The sequence below is a fragment of the Macrosteles quadrilineatus genome, unplaced genomic scaffold, assembly GCF_028750875.1.
Source record: "Macrosteles quadrilineatus isolate MER2022 unplaced genomic scaffold, UCM_ALF_1.0 Scaffold_9__3_contigs__length_116548681, whole genome shotgun sequence".
In the NCBI taxonomy this organism is placed as follows: Eukaryota; Metazoa; Arthropoda; class Insecta; order Hemiptera; family Cicadellidae; genus Macrosteles; species Macrosteles quadrilineatus.
In genome coordinates, this window is record NW_026542602.1 from 13,397,437 (window position 1) to 13,415,303 (window position 17,867).

At 34.6% G+C, this 17,867-nt stretch overlaps 1 protein-coding gene across 1 annotated transcript; it reads left to right on the forward strand.

Annotated features, from left to right (window-relative positions):
- The first annotated feature begins 1,292 nt into the window (after positions 1-1,292).
- LOC129003802 (survival motor neuron protein-like) lies at positions 1,293-16,830 on the forward strand. Its single transcript, XM_054432110.1, has 8 exons — positions 1,293-1,515; positions 3,417-3,500; positions 5,008-5,106; positions 6,004-6,112; positions 7,456-7,559; positions 8,273-8,512; positions 16,270-16,342; positions 16,706-16,830. The coding sequence occupies exons 1-8, from the start codon at positions 1,474-1,476 to the stop codon at positions 16,741-16,743; spliced, it is 789 nt and encodes a 262-aa protein (XP_054288085.1). The 5' UTR covers positions 1,293-1,473; the 3' UTR covers positions 16,744-16,830.
- The last annotated feature ends 1,037 nt before the right edge of the window (positions 16,831-17,867 follow it).

The window sequence follows — 17,867 nt, forward strand, 5'->3', positions numbered from 1 at the left end:
ACGCGAAATACGTTGGCAACACTGGCTGTAAATCAGCTGGTCAGCTGTTGTACTGTTGTATTTGTCACTTCACATTCAATGTTATATTAAAAGTTCACTTCTGTGTAAAAATAGGTTATGTTTCTTCACCAATTTATTTGTTTTATGGTAACTGTAGGAAAAGTATAATGTGCAACTCGAGTTCAAAGTACAATTGCCTCACTCGAGAAACCATTCCTCACTCGCCTACGGCTCGTGAGTAAGGATTTCTCTCGAGTGAGTCAATTGCTCACTTTTCTCACTAGTTGCACAAATAACTATTTTCTACAGTTACCTAACAATGTACATGTTCTCTCACTGATCTGAGAAAGCAAAGTGGCAAATTCGCTCATCAGTGAGACAATGTTAACATTGTCTCACTCTAATTACTTTGTCTCACTCCGGATTTGCAACGTGAAGGCCCGAAATAGTGAGCGCGTAACATGCAGGCAACGTCGTATGCGCGCGAAATACGTTGGCAGTACTGGCTGTAAATCAGCTGGCCAGCTGTTGTACTGTTGTATTTGTCACTTCACATTAAATTTTATATTAAAAGTTCACTTCTGTGTAAAAATAGGTTATGTTTCTTCACCAATTTATTTGTTTTATGGTAACTGTAGGAAAAGTATAATGTGCAACTCGAGTTCAAAGTACAATTGCCTCACTCGAGAAACCATTCCTCACTCGCCTACGGCTCGTGAGTAAGGATTTCTCTCGAGTGAGTCAATTGCTCACTTTTCTCACTAGTTGCACAAATAACTATTTTCTACAGTTACCTAACAATGTACATGTTCTCTCACTGATCTGAGAAAGCAAAGTGGCAAATTCGCTCATCAGTAACATTGTCTCACTCTAATTACTTTGTCTCACTCCGGATTTGCAACGTGAAGGCCCGAAATAGTGAGCGCGTAACATGCAGGCAACGTCGTATGCGCGCGAAATACGTTGGCAGTACTGGCTGTAAATCAGCTGGCCAGCTGTTGTTGTACTGTTGTATTTGTCACTTCACATTAAATTTTATATTAAAAGTTCACTTCTGTGTAAAAATAGGTTATGTTTCTTCACCAATTTATTTGTTTTATGGTAACTGTAGGAAAAATTAATGTAAAACTTGTATTCTAGTACTGTACTATATTATTAGACGCAGGTTAATTTACAGTGTGCGCGGATTGTGTACGTATTTTTAACGTATTGTGCGCGGATTAGAGAGGAAAAAGCAGGATTTTTATGCTAGTGAGGACGGATTTCTTCCGGTCCGGAGCTGTGTGGCAACACTGCACATACACATCATAGTTGAGTGAGAGCGAGAGGTTATTTTGTTTTAGGTTAAGTTAAATCAAATAAACCGGCTTGATTTGCATTGCAAATTTGCAACCCAAAATCGTGAGTTCTATCATTAATAAAAATTAGAATACAAACAGAATATCTTGAAAAGTTAAGAGTTAACATTTCATCATGTCAGGAAATGAGAAACCTATGATTTACGTGAGAAAGCAGGTAATTATAAGTCTTGCATTGGTATAGGCCTAGGCTTACTAATAAGAAAATTAGACTTGGCCTAGCCCTTATTTATCTATACAGGGTTAAGCAAAAGTCTGGTTAACTTTTTAACGCGTTACAGTAGGAAAACCAAACTCGGCACATATTTACTACATAAGAAATTGCACTTTTTCATCAAAGTTATTACAACTTTGACCCAGCCCCCAAAATGGGATATTTTGGGGCAGCACCAAATTTTCAAATGTAAACACCTATCATGTGACCCCTCATTTTAAAGGGTTAATCAAGAGGGAGGAATTGAATTGCGCAAAACAGAGGTCGATATCGCACCCCTAATCAAAATTGCAGCCATTTTAATCATTTAAGATGAGCAAGCAAGATAAAGTCTGGCCCCGCCCAAACAATTTAATAATTTAATAGGCCTACTGACCAAAAGGTGAATTCTCTTTTTTTATAAAGGTAGGCCCTAAAATATGCTGAGTTTAGTTTTCCTGCTATAACCTGTTAAAAAGTTAATAGGGGATACAGTAGAGTCCTGCAAACTCGGCGTAATGTGGACTGGAAGGGTGCCGAGTTTGTGAAATGCCGGGTTATCGGGAACTAGGGTTAAAAATAAGAACAATACAATTTTTATTCCTTTTAGCTGCCTTATTTATTTATATTTATATTACAAGTCAGTATTAAGTCATCAGATATAGTACAACAAATCCTTGGTATGAGTTGCGAATGATTTGACTTGAGCCCATGTTTAACTCGGACTCAAAAAATCACTAATTTTCTGAGCCAAGTGATGGCCTAGTTATCCAGACTGCCGTGTTATCGAGTGCCGAGTTTGCGGGACTCTACTGTATTTCAAAATGACTACCTTTTTGATTAGGGTATGCAATATTGGGTGGTCGTTTCCAGGGGTGCACATGATAGGGGTGCGATATTGACCTCTAGTTTGCGCCATTTAATTTGTCTTGAGAAACTCTTTAAAAATAGGGGTCTCACAATAGGTGTTTACATTTGAAAAATTGGGGCTGCCCCCAAAATACCCCATTTTGGGGGCCAGGTTAAAGTTATAACTTAAACAAAAAAGTGCATTTTTTATGTTGTAAACATGTGCAGAGTTTGGTTTTCCTACTGTCACTTGTTTTAAAGTTAACTGGGGGTGTCCAGACTCTTATCTTGCTTGCTCAACTGAAATTAAAATGGCTGCCATTTTGATTAGGGGTGCGATATTGACCTCTGGTTTGTGTCATTCAATTCTCTTGATAAACCCTTTAAGATGAGGGGTCACATGATAGGTTTTTGAAAATGTGTTGCTGAACATTTTAGTTAAGTTTCGAGTTTATTTCTGTAGGCCTACCTATTCAATCAGTGGTCGTTTCCAAATTGCGACTTAAATGTAAACCTAAGACTTTCTCTGTATTTTTTGATCAGTTGTCATCATCCAATTTCTTCCTTTGTACTGTGTTTAGGGTGTGGCTTGATTTGAACATATACTACGATTCTTTGATTTGTTTAAAACATTTACGTTGTTATTTTGTAACCATCATAGCAACCCATAAGACCAATGTTAAAATGTAAAAACTTTGAGTTACTGTAAAATTACGTAGGCATTATCCAAAATTGAAATTGGTTACCTACGTCTAAACCATCTAAACTTAGCCCTAAACATTTGAGAAAACAACCTTCGTAAGTTTGGCAAAAATATGTTCAGCCATTATTGAGATTAAGTGTTATAAGTAATGATTGTATTGAAGTTGATCCCAAAGAGCTTTGCTTCGCTCCGCTCAATTAGGCTACATAATAAACTAAGTTATGAATAACTTAATAGTTTTTAGGCCAAGGTGTTTTACAGTAGTCATTAGTACTAATCATTTTTTTATGTCAGTGTTTTTTTGTGCTTTTAGGATGATGATGAAGATGATGAGGAATGGGATGATTCTGAAATCCTTACAGCATATGACAAGGCAATCTCCGCAGTCAAGAGAAAGGTAACTTACATTCTCTAGTTTTTGCTCCAACCTTGTTTACAAGATGGGCTTAGGCTATCTACTGTATATTCTATTTTGACATTGTATAACATAAAACTTAAAATAAGCATGTTCCTATCTGAAGGCCCAAGTTAATTTTGTAAAATCGTGTACCATTTACATTTTAGCGAATTTTCTTTATAGGGAATAAGCTATTAACGTAGGTCTCATGGCAAGGCCTGGACTTGGGACCGATTTACGTTTTCAATTTGAAGTCCCTAGAGGTCAAAAATACCATCCGTTCAAATTCATATGTGCCCGTTAGCACGATAACTCAAGCAAAAGTGATGGATCCGATTTTGATGAAATTTGGTATAAACGTGTAAACCAACTTATATTTATTCAAAAGAGTTAGTAAACCAGCATGATTGGACTATGGGAATAGAGGTTTTAGGGGGTAAAAATTGGTTTTTCCATTTTCACTGTAAAAACATTAAAAAAATAAATAATTTAGTATATTTAAAATATGTGTTGTATGCTTAACAGTTACAGGAAAATTCAAAAAAGCGTTATTTTAGAAATCTCATTTTATTCTTATGTAGAATAATTAAATAAAACTAGGGGACCATAGCAGCAATTGCTGCTTTATAGTTAAGTAACTTATACAAGTTTAAAAGGAAATTAAGAAATGCAATTTTCTTTACACATTTAGTCACGTTCTTCCCCCAACACGATACATTTCAACACTGAATTACCATTCTAGCCTAAAAACAGAACACTAAAATCAATAAACATACAAATACACAATGTTTACATCAGCTGTTTAAAGCAGCTTATAGAACACTGTGTACTTCCATTAGAAAATGACCGGATTTTTGACGGCCTGTGGGGTAGAGCAGGGTTAATTTTTGACACTTCTGATATTTTTCCCACCGTCCTTGGATCTTAAGCATTAAAATGAATCCTCAACAGACATGCTACTTTTTACCTAACTCAACATATTTCGTGGGGACCGATTCGCTTACGGATTTCGTGGGGACCAATTCGCTTACGGAATTATATATATATGTTGTAGTTTGCTTGTTTCTGGACATATTTCAATGAAATTTGGCAAATTTGTTTATTTCATACTTAGTTATCAATATTTCAATAAAAACACACCTTATTATCTTCACTGTAGCAGCAAACCTAAGTACCCATTAAAATAAAAATATTACTTAGGTATTTAAATAAAAAATCCAAAAATTTTTATGAAATAGGTAATTTAGTGAAATGGAAATTTGCTTAGTCTGCAGGTTTGACGCGGTGGGGGTCTTTATTTAATGTTAAGGTTCAGTTATACTAATGGATCAGATGATAATTCAATTGTCCAAATAGCAAGAAATTATTGTTTAACTTACCTTATTTCAGATTAAATTTTTATTTTAAAAGTAATTGTGCACTTAATTTAAATTGCATTATGTATTAAAAATTTTACTCTAACCTAACACTTGGTTGAGATTTTGATTAAAAAGAGTGTTTGTTTTAGATAACGAGGAAGATTCAGAAAGAATTAGGATTAAAAATTGAAGATGTTGAAGAATTCCTAAGTGATTTAGAAACTAAGAAGAAAAATAATAGAAAGAAGGTGATTACATAAGTGTATTCTATTTCAGTTCAATGCAAGCTGTTCAGTCACTATCATTAGAGCTATAAGTTTTATTAGTATTTTTATAGGCCCTACCTATTATCATTCTACTATACTATAGTAGGTGAGTGGGTGGCTCAATTGGTAGCGTCACGGTCTTCGGGCCCAAGGCAGCGATGTCGTGGGTTTGGATCCTGGTCACTGCCGCAAACATTTTATTAGTACAGCTTACCTTCGTACTGTACCTCTTCACCCCTTGCTTTGCTGGATACGTTCCACGCACAGATCTGTAGTCTATGAAGACTGGCAAATGCAAAGTTAAAAGAGGTCGCCAATTTCTTAAAAAAAAGAGTTTATTTCCCATAGTATATGGAATAAGCTATTACCGTAGGTCTCGTGGTAAGACCTAGACCCGGGACCGATTTAACTTTTTGTTTTGAGGTCCCCAGAGCCCACCGTTAGCACGATAACACAAGCAAAAATTATCCGATTTTGTGGAAATTTGGTAGTGTACAAACGTGTAAACCTACGTTTATTTGAACAAGTTTGCGAACCAGCATAATCGGTCCATGGGAATAGCGAGGGTTTTAATAGGCAAAATATTTGGTTGGTGATACAACAGATTTGTATACTAAATTATTTAAATGCTAAATTAAAATCTATATAATCAATGGTGGTAGTAAATAAAATGTGAGATTTTTTCAATCTTGGGCAGAACAATTGACTAGGCCTATTGGTTATAGAACTGTGTAACCTCTCAACCTGTTAGAAAATTGTGTTCTGTTGGGTAGGTAGTGACTTATTATAATGATTAACATAAATATCACAGGTATGATGTTTGTCAGCATTATTGTTAACAGGATAATTTTTTTGTAAAAGGATTGTAATTATTTTTAGTGGGCAGTAGGAAGTTCTTGTCGAGCAGTTTACTCTACAGATGGGCAACAGTATGAAGCAGTGGTTGTCAAAATTGTAGACAACCACTGGTGCGTTGTCAGATATGTTGGTAAGTTTTGTTACTTTAGTCATTGTAAAAATCTGAGTAAGTTACCTCGAAGAAAGCATTGATAATGGGAGAAGGTTATTTTCAATATAATAAAGTTAACTAGTTTGTTAAGTATTCAATTCAATTCATAAATCTTTATTTCATGCAACATCATGCTAAATATTTCACCTCCCTAAATCATTTAATTAATCATCTGTAAATATGCAAGCATGTTTCTTTAAAACCTTTTTTCTCAGCTCGTGTGCATCACATGGAAAATCTATGCATACTGTTGGAAAGATATTTTCTTGTAGATGTGCAGAATCCCTTCATATATGTATTAAAATAGGCTCAAATAAGCTCAAAAATGATTTAAAAATATTACAAAATTAACATGGGTTGCTATGCTGGTGACGAAAAAACGAAAATCAATATAAATATAATAAAGAAATTTAATATAAACAGAAAATCAAAACAAATGGAAGAAATTCCAATCACATGTGTTTTATTTACAGCTTGGGGTGAAAATAGAGAAATCTGCACATTACATATTTTTGCCCGAGTTTTCGACCACTGGACGACCTCTAGTATAATTTAATTAATGCTATAGTTCGGCCACTTAGAAAACGACCTGCGCGCTAATGCTAAACCAATGCTGGAGGAGGTCGCTTTCTAAGCGGCCGAACTATAGTTTCTAATTGCATCACCACAAGTTAACCCTTGATTAACAATATCCAATTAATGCCTGTGTTCTCCAAATTCGGTTAACCTGTTATTATAGTTTAATCCTTGGGTTAACTCAACTCTACTCTTTCTCCAACACTGAAATTTAGTTTCATCCTAAAAAAAAGTGTTACCTATGTGGGAACCTGGTTGATTTTTTGAAATTTAGTATCAATGTAGTTGAATAGTTAATTATATTAGGGCTCTTATACCTCAAAAGGTTGAAAATGAAAAAAAATTATTAGTTTTATAAGTGTTTAAAAGTGACTCAATTTACGTTACCTACTTTAACACTTTTTGTACTTATAATATTGATTTTCTTGGATATATCATGTATGATGGCCCTAGAATCAACATTAATCTGTAAGGGAAAAAAGTTTTAACATTATATCTTATCTTTACACACTCCATCCGGAGTGAGGGACGTCCAAGGCATGTTTTTATTGTTTTCACAGGGGTGAAGAAGACTCTTAACTAACATCTCAATAACTACGTAAGGCAGCTCAATTTGTTTAAAGATAAGTTTGAATTAATGTAAGTCAACAAATACATTTAGACCTATAGGGTACTTGTACTTTTTTTAAGTAAATTAATGTCAAATAACTGAGTTGTCTTTATAAACTTCTGTTTGTTTTAATAAGGATATGACAATGAAGAAGAGGTGTTGATTGAAACTCTGATTCCATCAAAAGGGAAAAAAGCTGTCCAAGAACAGATTGATGATTCTCAATATGTTTTAGAAGAGGTAATTGAAGTTAGGAATGTTTAAAATCTAGACTTAGAATCATGAAAAACCAGTAGTTTTTATTTGGGCTATCTTTCATCAATAGGCCTATGTTTAAATCAGTAAACTAATTCAAACCTGAAAATCTGCGTAAATGTTTTACAAAAGTAAAGGATCACACACTCGAAACATACTCAAACCAGGCAACCAGGGCTCATGTAGCCTATATTTATGCCTGTTTGTCACACACTCTTTTTTCTGCTTGTAGCTACTAAAAGTTCACCATGCAATATTCTAATTCCACTATAGTAAAAAAAATAAAATATCTAGTAAAATGACTAGTATCCTGGTCCAATTTATTAAGATGTATTTTGCAATGAACTTTAAAAATGTGTATATTTGCATCTTTATTATGATTATGATTTACTAAAAAATTTCATTCATACCCACAACTATACCAGAATTAGGATTCATTCATGGCATTCAATTTAAAATGCAATCTTCCATCTTAAGATACAGTAATTTTTAACTTTTTTAATTGATTTAGAGATAAGTGTTATTTATCTACAAATGAAGGGCTAAGAAAAAACTACAGTATATTGGATGATACAAATATATATATATATATATTTATCCATAATAATTATATTATGTAGAATACCAGTACGGTAATAAAAAATATGTTATATGACAAACAAATCTGTCTTAAAAATTCGATCTTCCTTTGATTTAAGGGTGAATGTTCAGTGACTGAAGAATCTGAACACGAAGATATTTACCAAAAAAAATCCCAACATGAAAGAATTAAACAAGAAATGCCATCATCAATGGAAGATATTTCTAAGTTTATTGATGAAGAAGATAAAATATTTCAGAAGACAAAGTTGAAGTTTCCGACAAGGCCTCCGATGACTTTTCATGTTCCCTTCCCACCGCAACCACCGTCTTTGGCCCGTGGCGCTTCTATGATGAAGGTAAGGTAGAATTGTATGTTTAAATCTATTGTGTTTAATACATGTTTAAAACCTGCAATCTTATGAACTAAAATCTCTCTGATGGTTTGGTAGAAGTTGAATGAATTTGATTCAGGGGCTTTTCTAGGACCTTGTCAAGGGGGGGGGCTACCAGGGGATCTGGAGGTGTGGAACAAAAGAAAGAATTTCGATGTCACTGTAACCTTGAGTTGTGGCTTGGATGTCACTCGTCGCGACCGTTGATTTGACAAAATGTCGCACTCCCCTAGTAAATACCGATCGGTAAATGTGTATTTGTTTGTGTTTGTGTGTTGTGAACTGTATATAGTTTTTACTAAACGACGTCCAATGGACTGTGAACATTTCTGACTGGAAGCCTGATACCACAACGTCGTGCTGAAACCTACCTAGAGGCGGCAGATAGTTAAATACCCTGAAGTGTTCGTGCTTTTGGTCTGGATAGAGTTCACATTATTTATTACCATATGTTACATAAAAATAACAAGGTTGTTTACTTTTTGTTGTCAGTTAGTTTTTACATGATTAAAGTCAAGTTTCGTTTTACTAAGTTGTACTTGTTAATTGTATAAGTGAATACACGTTATTGGCGACGAGGAATTAGAACTCACACAATGCCGACATCAGGTAGACATAGACGACATCAAGACGATCCAGGTACCGATCAAGTTCGTAATGAAAAAGTATTTGTAATTTTAAATGTGACTTGTTCGACCCGGACACAGTAGAGATTGATGTGTGGCACATTAAGTTTACTACAGGTCTTAAACTCAATGGAATTAACGATGATGAAACCAAACGCTTGCTATTCATAAACGCTTTGGGTACAAATGTGTTAAGCACACTGGTTAACCTTTGTAGACCTAATGATTTAAATGACTTTAAGTATGAAGAACTTTTTAAACTATTGTTGGACAATTTTAAAACTAAAAAAATCGCCATTGCAGAAAGAGTCAAGTTTTTTTCACTGCGTCAGGGCTGCGAGAGTCTGACGGAGTTTGCCAATGTTTTGAGGAATAAAGTAAATGATTGTCAATTTCCCATTCAATTTTTCCAACAAGCACTTGTTACCGCTTTTGTAATGGGGATATGTGATAACAATATAAGATCCAAACTCATGGAGAAGGATTATGAAACGTTCTCAGAAGTCATTAACGTAGCTAATTCTCTTTTCTCAGTAAAAGATGCTTCATTAAATAGTTTTTCTCAGAGGGAAGATTGTAATGTTTTATCTCTAGGACCATGCTTTATATGTGGTGGTAAACATCTGAAAAGGAATTGTAACATTAAAAATCCAAGATGTTACAAATGCGGGAGTAGGAATCACATAACTAGAATATGTAAAACGGGACAGGTGGAGAAACGACACCTTAAAAGCAACATTGTTGAGAATGGTCCAAAGTCAAAGGAATCCGGTAGTAACGTTGTTGATAATGATGTAACTAGCTATAATGATACGAACTCTTTGGGAGGAATACAGGACGTTCTTTCAATCGGAAAGCAGGCAACCTTTTACCCGATACTTATTCTTAATATCTTACTCAATAACCAGATCGTAAGGATGCAGTTTGATACAGGTAGCTGCGCTTCAATTATCTCAGATCATACTTGGAAACAGATAGGAAAACCCGACCTTTTGTTAAGTAAACAGAATTTTACTTCATTTACAGGTCATTGTGTTAAACTTCTTGGTGAGATGGATGTAGAAGTTGTTTTTGCAAACGTTAAAACCAAACTCAGAGCTTTTGTCGCTTCGGGTGTCAAACAAAATATTTTGGGAAGAGATTGGATTACACCTTTATTTCTCCACAAAATATCACTTTCCGATTTGCAAAGGATATGTTCAGAACCGTATAAACAAACCTTACAAGTAGAAAATACGGATCAACAACTTGCCAAACTTGTGGATGAGTTTTCTGACGTCTTTCAACCCAATGAAAATAAATGTTCAAAGACAACTGCTCATTTGTACCTAAAAGAGGGTGCTACACCAGTGTTTAAAAAGGCAAGGCCTGTTCCTTTAGCTTTAAGGGACAAGGTTAAAGAAGAACTTGACCGGTTAAAAAGAAATGGTATCCTTGAAGAAATAGACCATTCAGAATGGGCTGCGCCATGCGTGATTGTAAGAAAACCGAATGGAGCTATTAGAATATGCGCAGATTTTTCAACGGGACTCAACCAGGCATTAAAGGTGCAGCAGTTTCCATTACCAACTCAAGACGATTTATTGACCAAGATAGGTTCTGGACAGAAATTTACTACCCTTGACCTCTCTGATGCATACCTTTCTATTCCCATGGACACAGAATCTAAAAAACTCCTTGTCATTAATACTATTTTTGGTCTTATGCGATACAATCGACTGTGTTTTGGCGTAGCTCCTGCTACGGCAATTTTTAAAAAAAAGATGCATTCTATGCTTTCTGGATTAGATGGGGTCGCTTTCCTACTGGATGATGTCATTATAACAGGAATAAATGACACTGAACATCTAAACACGTTAAAAGAGGTTTTGAAACGCATTGAGGACAATGGTTTTTGTTTAAACAGAGCTAAGTGTCACTTCATGAAGGAAAAAGTCAACTATTTGGGTCTATGTATTTCCAAAGATGGAATTTCGACGAATCAAGACAAGATAAAGCCCATAGTAGATATGCCTGAACCCAGGGCCTGATTAAGGGTCTAGTCGCCAGTAGGCTGACGTTTTTCGCGCCCCCCTACTCCCTACCACTACCCCTCCTCTCCGCTAGCACTTCAAAATTTCAAAGAATGAATAGTAATACTGAATTCAAAGTTTAAAATGGCCAAAGGCATTATACTAATATTCAGTTTATTTAAAAACAAAAGAAAACTGATCATAAATAATTAATGCATGGTTTGATTAGGAACTTTTAAAATAGTAATAAATCGGTTGTTCAAGAAATGTAAAACTTTTTTATTTAAAATAATGTATTTATTTTACATTTTATTAAACATATGATTGTATTAAATCAAAAGTAGACCTAACCTAAAATATCAAAAAACCAAACAATAATATGCGTACTTTCTAAATTAACTCTGTTAATCACCTAGGCCTAAACCAATTTTATTAGGACCTTTAGATGGAATTACTTAGTTTACAGCATTTATCTGTATTTATCCCAAACTTTTCTGAGATCTGTGCACCATTAAACAAACTAAGGCAGAAAAATGTTCAATGGACATGGACAGAACAATGCTCTCAGTCAATTAACCGTATTAAAGATGCTTTAGTTTCCACTCCTATTCTAGTGCCATTTAATAGTGAATTACCTATAGTGGTTGCAGCCGATGCTTCATCAGTGGGGATTGGTTGCGCAATTTTTCATCGATATCCTAACGGAGAAGAGAAGCCGATCGCGTATGCTTCTAAAACACTGAACAAGGCAGAGCAAAATTATTCGCAAATTGAACGAGAAGCTTTAGCTTTGATTTATGCTATTAAAAAGTTCCGCATCTACCTTTGGGGCACACATTTTCTGATCCAAACAGACCACAGACCTCTATTGTCTATATTCGGATCCAGCAAAGGAGTGCCAGTAACCACGTCTTGCAGAATACAAAGGTGGGCTTTGTTTTTAACAAATTTTCGTTTTGACATAGAATACGTTTCTACTAAACTATTTGGGAAAGTTGACTGTTTAAGTCGTTTGCCTTTCGAGGAAGATGTCGAGTTTGACCAAGCCGATGAGAGTTATAGCACCGTAGTTGGATTAATATTCTCAGGTAACATAGATTGTCTACCAGTTACGGCTAAAGAAATCAGTGAAGAAACGTCGAATGATGTCACTCTTAATCGGGTCAAAGAGTTTGTATTAAGTGGATGGCCATACAAGACAAACAATCTGGAGTTAAAACCCTATGAGTCAAGGAAGAACGAGATATCCATACATGAGGGCTGCCTAATGTGGGGGGTTAGAGCAATTATCCCAGAAAAGTTCAAGCAGAAATTACTTATGAACCTGCACGACACTCATTTAGGAATGGTAAAGATGAAGGCGTTGGCCCGAGATCGTTTTTGGTGGCCATCGATGGACAGTGACATCGAAAACGTGGCAAGAACTTGTGCACTATGCAACTTGTATGCTGCAAGAGAACCACAGAGAAAGTTCCTCAGTAATTGGCCGAGATGCACTGACCCTTGGACCCGTATACACTTGGACTTCGCTGGACCTTTCCTTAATAGTGTTTTTCTTTTGGTCGTAGATGCATACTCCGGTTGGCCAGAAATTATCAAGTTGAACTCTATGACTACTTCAGTAACAATCAAACAAATTAAGCTGTTAATATGCCGATATGGAATCCCTAAAACCATAGTGACAGACAACGGACCCTGTTTTACGTCCGTAGAATTTGCACAGTTTTGTAAAGCATTTGGAATCGATCACGTAACCACTCCACCTTACCATCCGTGTTCCAACGGACAAGTTGAAAAATACGTCGGTACCATGAAACAGGCGTTGAGAAAACTTTGCCAAGAACAATCCCCTAAAGGTTTGGAAGCTGACTTAAACAACTTTTTATTTAAGTACAGGTTAACACCACACATAACTTCTGGAATGTCACCTTCTGAGTTGTTTTTAGGACGTCATCTAAGATGTATCTTAGATTTAGTTCAACCCCAAAAAGGAAGTCAGATTAAAACAGAAGAGGAAGAAAATAAAGAAGATAAAACAAAAGAGGAAGAGAATAAAGAAGGAGCCACTACTAGCCTAAAAAACTTCAAAATAAATGAACCTGTGTTTTGGGCAGAAACCAGAAACGGAAATGTTGTGTGGAAACCCGGCGTAATCTTGAAGAGACTAGGGTGAAACGTGTGGAAAGTTGAAGGTAATGATAGAAGAATCTTTAAAAAACACGCTGACCAACTAAAGCATAAAAACCTTCTTGAAGACAAGGACAGTAGTTCAATCTCGGCGAGAAGGTGAAGTGTTCGTGCTTTTGGTCTGGATAGAGTTCACATTATTTATTACCATATGTTACATAAAAATAACAAGGTTGTTTACTTTTTGTTGTCAGTTAGTTTTTACATGATTAAAGTCAAGTTTCGTTTTACTAAGTTGTACTTGTTAATTGTATAAGTGAATACACGTTATACCCCACCGGTTGTTATCAGATAGTTAGATTCCTGGTCATATTTGTGAAGTCTAATCTAAATTTTAGGCCCCTCTAGACGGTACATAATATTTGGTAACTCTATAAAGAAAACATTAAATCTATTTAATAAAGAAATCTATTAAAGAAAACAGTTTTCATAACTCAGTACAGAAAGTTACTATTTTTAATGTCAGCTGTTATAAAAAATATTGTTTCCCAAGCTCTGATTGAAGGGAAAAAATAATTTACTTTCCCATGCTCTCAATCAGTTTTCCATTTGCCCACTATGTGCACTAGTGTTTCCTTACCATTAATATTCACAATTTAAATCATCTGTTTCTTAAAAACTATTTGACTGCAAGCTGTAATATGCATAACTAGCTGTTTGCCCGTTTTACGTACGGGAATAATGTAGTATAAGTTAAAACCTTATATTCAGAACAGGAGTTGGTTTGCATATTTAGTGTGCATTTTTCCAGATATGATGGCAAAACTATAATTGTTTAGGAATACATATAAACCTTCTCAAATACAATATCTGACAGTTTCAAAGCCAAAACAAATGCTTCGCAATTAAATGTCACCCGATCGTGTTAGTCCATATTTTATATCTAATGATGAAACAAATTGCTTTACAGTATAGATCTATGAGGCATAGCCCTAAGTTAGGCCTGTAATTGAAAGTTACTTTTCACACTGGTTAAAAGTAGTTAAAACACTACCTCAACCTCACTCCTGCACACTTTATTCCGGTTGAAATTTTTATTAACAATGGTGCTCTCGTCTTTTCCACGAAAAATAAGGACATTAATGCGTTACCAATAGACATACACACACAAATACAGAATTGAGTCCACACAACGTTTTGGAGTCCGGACAGAAAACGCTAAAAATTATACAGTAAGACATCAATTAAATTTAATAAGCAATAAGGTGCAGTGTTTATAAATAAATAGTGAAAATAGTGATGTGTTTGTATGTAAAAATGATTCTTACTGCTACCAACGTTTACATTTGAGAAAAGAACTGTAGTACTTACGATTAATTCAAACTGTCCTTCTAATCAAACTGTATTATAGGTGTTAATCTGTTGGCAAATATATAAATAAATAAATACACAGGCCACAAAACATGTAACATGTAACGTTAACAACGTAAAGCTTTGAAAACTCACTATGGTTTGCTAAAAAAACTTTCACTCGATGTGGTGCAGTACCGAAGTTATTAATCTCCTTTGGTTTTAAATTTTTGTTTAAGTTTTCAAAAATCAAAGCAGCTTTTAATGTTAACATACTAATGACAGTTTGAAGAAACTACCTTTATCCAAACAAAGGTTTCTTATTTTGTTAACATATTAATGACAGTTTGAAGAAACCGCCTTTATCCAAACAAAGGTTTCTTATTTAAAAGATTACGTAATCTCTAAACAATAATCAGTACATATATCTAGCAAACATTCGGAGGAAATGTGACTAAAAAAGCACAAATCTGGGGTTTTGTACGTTTGTAGTTTTATTTCCTAAGTAGGAAAAGTACCGATATCGTTGTCGAAATGTAAGTAAGTAGAAACCAAAAGTGACACATTGGAAAAGCGAGTTTAGCTACATCTGTTAAGTTAAACCTCTGTTACGGTACGATCACAGCGAAATCAGAAAGATCTTCCAAGATCGCAGCAACATCCACGATCACCCACTGCAGTTGTGATTTTTTTACTTTGCATTTAACACAACTGTCCTTGAAGCGCCGTAAATGAGTGGAAACCTTTGTAAGCTACGGTATTGGTGATGATGATTTAAAAAATGTAAGTTTCCTTGCACTAATACAACACTGATTCACGGTATTTTCCCCGGTTATCAAAACTCAAGAACAATCGTTGCACTTGCGATTAATTAAAGCTGATAAGTAAGGCACAACGTTTTTATCTTACTTGGTTTGGATGTGCTGACAAAACTTGATCGGAAATGGTTGCGGTATTTGTAAACAACTTTGAATGTAAACATATCAGTGACAGCTAGAAGTGAGAACTAATCCAAACAGCTGATCATTATTTCATAAAATGTAATAGTAAACATTGGGAGAAAATTTGAAAAAATCAAACAAAATTGGGTTTTTGGTGGTTTGTTATTTTGTTTTCAAAGAAACGAGGCCATGTTTTTATAGCCAAAGACACTCTCACCTATCCAGTAAATACAGAAAAATGATTAAAACCCTGATCGGTACTTTAGTTTTCTAGGAGTAGGCCGCGTAAAATGACGTTTTGGCGTTACAGACGGAGTCACAGAATGGACAAACAGACAAACAGACATACAGACAGAAATTGAGATAAGACTCGTTTCGGCTTTCTTAGGCTATGAAACGTAAAAATAACCAAAAACTGCATGATTTTAAGCAATGTACAGACAAAACTGTAATTTTATTTATATAGATTGTGTTGTGATGAAAAGTACCATTCATAATTTGTACCAAAAGTGATTTCCCTGGGCTCTGCTTTGTATGTGAAAACCACCCTTACATGCTTGGCTTTGCCTTGTAAGTAAAATTTGGTGTTGATGTAATTTGAGCACACACCAAAAAATGCCATGTTCAGTACTTGTAATGAAAAACTCTTTTCCTTTTTGATTCAGAGTTCTTCAATGAAGAGGCAGGAAGAATTAAACTCCATGCTGATGTCATGGTATATGTGTGGATATTATACAGGTGAGCTTTTGAGTTTACAATTTTTTGTTATACTGATTTTGCTAATGTACAGTCGCTCAATGAAGATTATTTGCTATTTACTCTTTTTATGATCTTTCATTTAATACCTGGAAGAGCTGCTAGTTATGTCTATTGCAAACGGTCTCCCTAATTTAAGATTATTTTGTAGGATAATAATAACCTGGAAAAAAATTTTTAGTCAAACTTTTATTATTTCAATGATTTTAAACTTAAATGTTTGAATTGCAACACTTCCTTGCTGATCAGTGTAAAAGTAGGTTACACAAGTTAAATGTAACTAGGATTTTTCTGTATGAATAATTAAGAAAAAAACAAGTAATTCAATAAAGTTATTGGTTGCAGGTTTGTACGAAAGAGGGCAAAATCTTCAACATCATTAATGTTTCTAAAAAATTCAATCTTAAGCTGTTAGATAATCGGAAGTTGATATTTTTGTATATGTATGTAAATAAAAGCATTTAAAAATATTTACTAGGACTACTTTACTTTTGTGTGCCCTACAAAACTTGAAAGAAAAATCTATACATTATTTACCCATTGAATTCTTAAATTTATCAATAAGTTTGTTGTTGGTTGAAGAATGATCTTGGCTACCATGATCATTTAAAAATCTATGTTTAGACTTCAGACTATTGTCTGGTAACAAAGTAATTTGCTGAGTTAATAGTTGTCAATCGAGTGCCAGATTTACCACCAAGCCGACCAGGCCAGAGCATATTGTACAAAAACAATTCTCTTAGTGCACAAATTGAAGTTTTATTTTTTAAATGAATAATTTTCCATGGTCGCGGGTGACTGAAATTATGTCCCCGTGATTAAGGGGGAGGTTCACGATTTCTTCTCGATTAAAGAGAAGTTCCACATATAGAGTTAATTTCGCCTAGGGCTGCTATTACCTAATCTATTACCTAAGTCCGGCGATGAAGTATGGATCGGATGTCTTTCTCTTAGTTGTTAGAAAATTATCTGATCTTGAATAGTGTAGTAGGCTCTTTACATTACGCAGAAGGGACATAACATTTTTTTCAGAATTGTTTTCAAACACATTTTATTTCGACAGACAATATGTGTGTCATACAAGTTAGAAATTTATAACAAGAAGATAAAAATTGCAATCTAATAACTAATAGACAATATAACTAGGCCTATAGGCTACATTTCAACCATTGATTTTTCTGCCATTTCTGGCAGTTTTTTGTGACATACCTCTTAAGACTGGATATGTTTGTCTCACTGTATGGATTTAGGAATCAGTTGTTCATGTTAAATCTGTGATAGATAATGCACTGAAAACCGAAAATAACATTACAGTACTTTTTGAATAAGTAAATTATTTGTGTTTAGGATTTACTTATCCTAAAAGTTGATATAATGTTAATTATATTCCTGTGGATGTACTAACATGGATACTATTGGATACTGAAGTATCAATAGTGAAAGGTTTAGTTATTTGGCATTACACAATTACTAAAGTACAATAAACATATTAGCAGTTGTTCTCCAT